The sequence below is a fragment of the Coregonus clupeaformis genome, chromosome 34 (assembly GCF_020615455.1).
Source record: "Coregonus clupeaformis isolate EN_2021a chromosome 34, ASM2061545v1, whole genome shotgun sequence".
Classification (NCBI taxonomy): domain Eukaryota; kingdom Metazoa; phylum Chordata; class Actinopteri; order Salmoniformes; family Salmonidae; genus Coregonus; species Coregonus clupeaformis.
The window spans coordinates 43,588,265-43,596,410 of record NC_059225.1 but is presented as its reverse complement, the minus strand read 5'-3'; the positions used below and the strand labels follow the sequence as shown (position 1 = coordinate 43,596,410).

At 44.9% G+C, this 8,146-nt stretch overlaps 1 protein-coding gene across 1 annotated transcript; it reads left to right on the top strand.

The window, feature by feature from the left end:
* Positions 1-2,508: 2,508 nt before the first annotated feature.
* Positions 2,509-7,933, top strand: LOC121550078 (suppressor of cytokine signaling 6-like). Its single transcript, XM_041862203.2, is given in 3 exon segments — positions 2,509-2,865; positions 4,117-5,282; positions 5,285-7,933. Coding segments are annotated over 2 exon segments (1,836 nt in total). The 5' UTR covers positions 2,509-2,865; positions 4,117-4,139; the 3' UTR covers positions 5,978-7,933.
* Positions 7,934-8,146: the final 213 nt, after the last annotated feature.

The window sequence follows — 8,146 nt, the reverse complement described above, 5'->3', positions numbered from 1 at the left end:
GGGCGTGCTCAGTCCTCTTTCTTTCCCTGTAGTCCACCGTCTGGTGTTCCACCTTCCCAAGTTCTCTCACGTCACCCCGCTCCTCCGCACACTCCACTGGCTTCCAGTTGAAGCTCGCATCTGCTACAAGACCATCGTGCTTGCCTACGGAGCTGTGAGGGGAACGGCACCTCCGTACCTTCAGGCTCTGATCAGTCCCTACACCCAAACGAGGGCGTTGCGTTCATCCACCTCTGGCCTGCTGGCCCCCCTACCTCTGCGGAAGCACAGTTCCCGCTCAGCCCAGTCAAAACTGTTCGCTGCTCTGGCACCCCAATGGTGGAACATGCTCCCTCACGACGCCAGGACAGCGGAGTCACTCACCACCTTCCGGAGACACTTGAAACCCCACCTCTTTAAGAAATACCTGGGATAGGATAAAGTAATCCTTCTACCCCCCTTACTCCACCCCAAAAAATATATATAAAAAAAGAATTAAAAAAATATTGTAAAGTGGTTGTCCCACTGGCTATCATAAGGTGAATGCACCAATTTGTAAGTCGCTCTGCATAAGAGCGTCTGCTAAATGACGAAAATGTAAATGTTGTCCTGGGACCACACTGCCAGGTCTCTGACCTCCTCCCCATAGGCTGTCTCATCGTTGTCGGTGATCAGGCCTACCACTGTTGTGTTGTCAGCAAACTTAATGATGGTGTTGGAGTCGTGTCTGGCCATGCAGTCATGGGTGAACAGGGAGCACAGAAGGGGACTGAGCATGTACCCCCGAGGGGCCCCTGTGTTGAGGATCAGCGTGGCAGATGTGTTGTTACCTACCCTTACCACCTGGGGGCGGCCTGTCAGGAAGTACAGGATCCAGTTGCAGAGGGAGGTGTTAGTCCCAGGGTCCTTAGCTTAGTGATGAGCTTTGAGGGCCTCTTGTAGCTCAGTTGGTAGAGCATGGCGCTTGCAACGCCAGGGTTGTGGGTTCGATTCCCACGGGGGGCCAGTATGAAAAATGTATGAACTCACTAACTGTAAGTCTCTCTGGATAAGAGCGTCTGATAAATGACTAAAATGTAAACGCTGAGCTGTAGTCATTGAATAGCATTCTCACATAGGTGTTCCTTTTGTCCAGGTGGGAAAGGGCAGTGTGGAGTGCAATAGAGATTGCATCATCTATGGATCTATTGGGGCGGTATGCAAATTGGAGTGGGTCTAGGATTTCTGGGAAAACGGTGTTGATGTGAGCCATGACCAGCCTTTCAAAGCACTTCATGGCTACAGACGTGAGTGCTACGGGTCGGTAGTCATTTAGGCAGGTTACCTTAGTGTTCTTGGGCACAGGGACTATGGTTGTCTGCTTGAAACATGTTGGTATTGCAGACTCAGTCAGGGACAGGTTGAAAATGTCAGTGAAGACACTTGCCAGTTGATAAATACAATTTGATTTGATTTGAGGGTTAGGGGTTAGGTTTAGAGTTAGGACTTAGGGGTATGGGGATAAGGTTAGGGTTAAGGTTAAGGGTTAGGGTTAACTTTAGGGAAAATAGGATTTTGAATGGGAATAAATTGTTTGGTCCCCACAAGGATAGTAAAACAAGGATGTGTGTGTGTGTGCGCGTGTGAGAGAGAGTTCACATTAATGCACTACAGTACTTTCGAAAAGTCCACCAAGCTTGGATGATGCCTTTCAGTTTAAATATTGAACAACACCTCCAGAAAAATAATGTCCAACCCCTGTGTACAAACACAAACTGAATTCAGTGAAAGCTTGACTGCTGAGTTCATATGGCGCGCCAAGCTGAGCCTAGAGCCTCTGCTCCCCTCAGAGGACAGTGATGTCATTGTGTGTGTGTGAAAGGGGCAACTTTGTGCCTAAAACGACTGTGTATTTCTAAAGTTTACTGTTTGATTTCACGCTGTCCAAAAATAACACTGTGCTCAATTTTCTTCCCTCCTTTCTGTCCTAAAGAGCATTCATATTTTATTCACATTCTCTCAATTTCCATTTCCAAGCCTTACACTGCTCTGAATATTGATGAGATACTTGCTAAAGGTGGCTGGCTGCACATTGTCTGAGATTCTGATTTCTCTGTAAAAAGATGGTAACTGCATTAGCAATATTGGGTTACTTGCCCAAGTTCTTCTTTGTGAGTGTCTGTTATTCAAAATGTGCCCCCCGGACAACTATGGGGTCATGTTATGAGTGCTTCTAAATTCTGCAGCAGTTATCAATTAAAATATATAATTAATAAAACTACCACCAGGCAGATGATAAAGTATGCAGAAGATACAGAACTTGATACTTGAGAGAGATGCAACCAAAAGCTTAACCAAGATAGTGAATGAATGAATTATAACATTCATTATAACATTATCTCGGCATTATTCTGTATTCATTGGTCTGTAAGCCTACAGAATGACATTATTTTTTTATTACAGACACACACCATTCTGTGACGATTTCTCCAACAGCTATGTCCTGAGGGAATTTTAGAATGGATTCAAACTTGGATGTGATTCGTTGTATTTCTCAGCCTGCTCTCCCACAATTCAACAAGCAACAAAGGCAAGGGAGAGAGGAAGAGTCCGTCACAAAGTATTAGAAAAAAATGAAATAAATAGATTGTTGTTGAAAAATTACGATGCAGCATATAAACAGCCGTAGATAAAAGGGGGAACCATTGCAACGCACTTTTATTTTGTTTTGCTAGCTAGATACGGTAGCTCCTTCCACGAGATGCTTTTGACTGCTAAGCTAGCTTGCCGACTGGCTAAGCTAAGTAGCTAGCTAGCTAGCTCAGTTCTGTCTTCTAAAATTTTCAAATTTCGGTAAAACCCAATTAAAGTGTACATTACCACGAATGCAGATGGCAATCTAACGAAGTAAGTACCCAACTATACAATATTACAGATTGTTTCGTTGACTCAAATAGCTAATGCATGTATCTAGGCAGCCAAGTTAGCTAGCCAGCTAGCTAACTTAGTTGACCAGACAGCTATCTACATTCAGTTTCTGTGTCAACACAGTAACATTTTCGACTACCCATTACTACATTGATATTTAGCTGTCAATGTGAAACTGTCATAGTATTTGGGAGATCTATGATTAATTAGACCGGTATAGTTACTTTCTTAACATGGAAAAAGAGCAATCTAACGTTAGATGGCCAGCAAAACCAAAGACTGTAGTGTAGGCCCAGCTGGCCAGGTCTATTAGCTTTGTAGCTAACGAGTTAGCTAGCTAGTTAACTAACTGGCTAGCATTCGTAATTTGGCAGCTGGCAAGACAAGACCATGCAGTTTAGCAAGACAACCAACTTGGCAAAGTGGTCATTAGCAATGAAAATACGTATGATTTATCAGGTGTGGTTGTTCGGATGACAAATATTTATTGTCAAAACATGACATTTTAAGGTTAGCTAGAAACTTAGTAATCAATTGGCTAGTTTTTTTTTCCAATGACAAGGGCCTATAAATTAGCTAACTAGCTATGAACATCAGTTCTGTTAATATTCTAGCTTGCTTAACACCATTTCATTTTTTAACAGTCTGCTCATAATAATCTGCCAATAATAGTTTGAACACTACACGTGATGTAAATACTTTTCTGAAAAAGTTACTGCTAAAGACACTAATGTTTGGTGCAATTATGAGACATTGTTTTACGTACAAATGAATGTATTTCAATTGAAATGTAGGTCTATTTTTAAATACAAATAATATTGCTATCATATTCAACATTATTTCTACAGCAAGGGAAAACTGTTGGAACATTAGTCCAACTGAGTCACCAATTCTAGTCATGCAATGGTAATCACTTTGTACAGTTGATTTGTTTGCCATTTCTAATAATAAGAATAAGCTTATCAGTAAATCGGGGTGTCTTGAAACGTCTGTAGAGGCATGCATATGTTGTACAAGGATTATCTGCATCGCATCAAATTAGCATATTGTTTACCAATGCAATCTAGGTACAGGAGATGTAGTCCTAATGTCCCATCCAAGAATGATAGAAACACAGTTATTTGATAAGGTAAACTCGTACCTAACGGACTATTTATTAAAAACAGATTGTGAAAAAATAAGTGTTGAACTGTTCAGTAATGTTTTTTTTAAATGTGTGTTTCCTCCCAGGGGATGAGTGCTGTGCAGTGTATATGACCAGCTGTCTCCAGCCTGATGGGAGGACTCTGTGGATAGCAGCACCTTCATCAGGACCCCAGGAGGAGAGCAGCCATCCCGTCCAAGTCTCATGCCCCACGCCCCTCCCCTGCCAAGGAGGGCCGTTCAGAATGAAGAAAATCAGCCTTAAGACCATCCGCAAGTCCCTCAACATCAACAAAGGCAAGGAAGAAGGAGGGGGGGATTTTGTCATGCTCCAGCAGCCCTCGCTAGCGGCCGACTTCTCCAAGGAGGACGCTCTTTTCGGGGGCTGCTACAACAAAGACCTGGCGGGCTGCGACCTGGGAGGTGGTGGTGGAGGAGTGGAAGAAGAGGATAAGGCGGGACACAACAAGGGCCGTTCTAAGAGCGAGAGCCTGATGGGTTCTCTGAAGAGGAGGCTGTCGGCCAAGCAGAAGGCCAAAGTCAAAGGGGGCTCCACAGCCATGGGGTCAGCTGATGACGACGATACCTTTTCCTCCTCCTCTGTGCCCATCAGCTTCAACGAGGTCAAGGCCCAGCGGCCGTTACGATCGGCATCCCTCCGCAGCCACCATTACAGCCCCTCTCCCTGGCCCCTGCGGCCTGTGAACTCAGACGAGGCCTGCATCAAGATGGAGGTGAAAGCTAAAGCCATGGTCCACTCCCCGAGCCCCAGCCCAAACCTGAATGGCGTGCGGAAGGATTTCCACCACCAGGGTTTCCAGATGGAGGGCATCTTCCATGAGCAGGCCGTGAAGAACCTCCAGGAGCAGGCCGAGTCCCTGAAGAACCTCCAGCAGCCCCAGAATGGAGACCAGCTGCACCTGAACATTGACGAACACGTGCCTGTAGTCCTGGGCCTCACGCCGCAGGACTACATCCAGTACACCATGCCTTTAGAGGAGGGAATGTACCCAGAGGGGTCCCACTCTGTCTCCCACTCCTTCTGCCTAGAGGGGTCCTTGCCCATGGAGGTGGTGACTGAGGCGGACAGTAGCTCTCTCCACCTCCACGCTGACCACCAGAGTCAGGAAGACCAGGATCTGGTGAGTATGAACCTGAACCTGTCGGCGGACCTCTTCATGGAGTCTGTGAATGGCCTCCTCATCGGCTCTAATGGGGTGATGCTCCAGAGCTCCAGGGACAGGGTCGATGCCCAACAACACCCCCCCTCTCTCCCCTCCTGCCCCTGCTATCCAGCAACGAGATCCCCAGGACTTGCTCCGGGTTCAGTGGGGTGGACATCCACGTGGCGGAGCGGGTGAGGCACCACTTGAACTTTGACCCTAACTCTGCTCCGGGCGTGAGCCGGGTGTATGACTCAGTCCAGAGCAGCGGGCCCATGGTGGTGACCAGCCTGACTGAGGAGCTGAAGAAGCTAGCCAGGCAGGGTTGGTACTGGGGGCCCATCACACGCTGGGAGGCTGAGGAGAAGCTGGTCAACCTGCCCGACGGTTCATTCCTGGTCAGGGACAGCTCGGACGATAGGTACCTCCTCAGCCTTAGTTTCCGCTCCCAGACCAAGACCCTCCACACCCGCATCGAACACTCCAACGGACGCTTCAGCTTCTACGAGCAGCCCGACGTGGAGGGACACACGTCCATCGTGGACCTGATTGAATACTCCATCAAAGATTCGGAGAACGGAGCCTTCTGTTATTCTAGATCTCGCTTACCAGGGTCCGCCACCTACCCCGTCAGGCTGACCAATCCCGTGTCTCGGTTTATGCAAGTGCGCTCCCTGCAGTACCTATGTCGGTTCGTGATCAGACAGTACACCAGGATTGACCTGATTCAGAACTTGCCTTTGCCCAACAAGATGAAAGACTACCTGCAGGAGAAGCACTACTGACGGGGTTGACACAGACATGAGATGGGACAGACAATGGTAGCAACTTGCACTTTTGGGTTCAGTTTAAGAGATTTAACAAAGGTTTACAGACATCCATCGTTTCGAGAAGATCGATTGGGTTCCATTGTCTCTTTGTTTTTGCCCAGGGATGTGTCCGAAATGGAACACTATTCCGTATGTAGTGCAGTACCTCTGCCCAAAACACTGGCTAAAAATAGTGCACTATATTGGGAATAGTGAGCCTGTTCAGATTTGCCCAAGGTGATGTTTCTCACTGTCCAGTCCCCCATTCCACAGTTAAAGGGTTAAGTCATTGTCGCTCAGACTCAGTTTCTGGCCAAACCTCCAGAGACATATCGTTGAATCTTGTATATGAATCTGTCACAGAAGTACAAAGCATGATTAAGTTACAGCAAACATACTTTATCAACAGTGAGATATGGAGATCCAATATTTCTCTCTCCAGTTGCTGTAGAAGAATGGAAACGCTAGAATTGCAAGTTTAGCCTTCTGAATAACATAAATTATTTTCCTTCTGGCTCAAATTTACAGATTTAAAATAAGGTTTCACTTAACTGGCTTAGGTTTGACATCTTAAAAGGCTGCAGTGAAGGAAATGAAATAAATATCTGGGCAGATTTTAGGGCATGATCCTTTTGACGCTTCATTTAAACATTTACTTGAAAGATATCCAACAACAACGCAGTGGGGCATATCTTCGGCATCTTAAACAAACTGAAGTAGAAGCACTGCAGTAATGTAAATCAGAGGCCAAAAGTATTTTTAAGCAACAACGTAATTCCTTAATTTCACAGGGTGAATTCAACCTTTTTTATTTGCCATCCATCAAGTTGGTTATTGACAACTGCTTGGGCTAATAAGAAACGTAAGCTGTGTGTGGGTGTGTGTAGCCTAGACTATTTGATCTCGCCCACTATAAAGGTACTGTTAAAGGATAGGTAAAAGCTAGTTTATATGTCACCATGCACTTCTACTTAATATTTATGCATCAGTATGGGGGCTTTTTACATGCAAATACCAGTAAGTAATGAATAATTAACCCGAAGATAAACATTTAAATGCTTCCCTATTAGGAGTCTGTCACAAAAGCTGCGCTAGGACAAATTAACAAGTGCCATGTTCAGTACAGTATGCTTGGCTCTGCGTGCAGGAACTGCTTTTGAACTGTTAAATACAGTAGACTGTAGATACTTAGACCTATACACAGTGCACAGGAGAGGAAAGTATAACTGTACAAGTCAAAAGGGAAAGCCACAAATACATTGTTGTTTTTACTGCAGCATTTATCAGTAAGCTAATTAAGGAAACAAAAAACGTCTCTTAGTTTTGCCCAGCTGACCCATTTCTGGTATAGAAAGTGTCTAAATGCAGTTCTGGAGCCTTTTTGTGTCAACATATGAGCTGGAACCTGGTGAAAGGAATCTAAAAAATGGGGCTGATCTTAGGCCGAGGGATTTTGGGAAATGCCAGAATAGATTAAAATTGGAGCCCCTTCCTCATATTTGGGAGGGAGTCAGGTCAGTGGTACGTGACAGAATTCCCAGCACGTAATGGCACAGTAATGTCCTGCTCGATAGAGAATGAGATCGAGGCTTTTGTGTGTAGTTTGCCCAATGATTTGCTTGAGTGATGTCACTGATTGCCATTGTCACGCTGTCTGTCTCACACTCATGGCAGTTTTGCAGTTTGACATTTAAAAATGTATCCACTGTCATAATTATTGTCAATGCTCCCTCCACAGAACAATGGTAACTTACATATTCACAGTCTTGCCAGGCTGTTTGTATTGGAACAAAGGGAAAAAGCACACAGTATGCTACACAAGTGCTCTATAACATATACTTTGACAGGGAGTCACAGTTTTACATACAGTGGGGAGAACAAGTATTTGATACACTGCTGATTTTGCAGGTTTTCCTACTTACAAAGCATGTAGAGGTCTGTAATTTTTATCATAGGTACACTTCAACTGTGAGAGACGGAATCTAAAACAAAAATCCAGAAAATCACATTGTATGATTTTTAAGTAATTCATTTGCATTTTATTGCATGACATAAGTATTTGATCACCTACCAACCAGTAAGAATTCCGGCACTCACAGACCTGTTAGTTTTTCTTTAAGAAGCCCTCCTGTTCTCCACTCATTA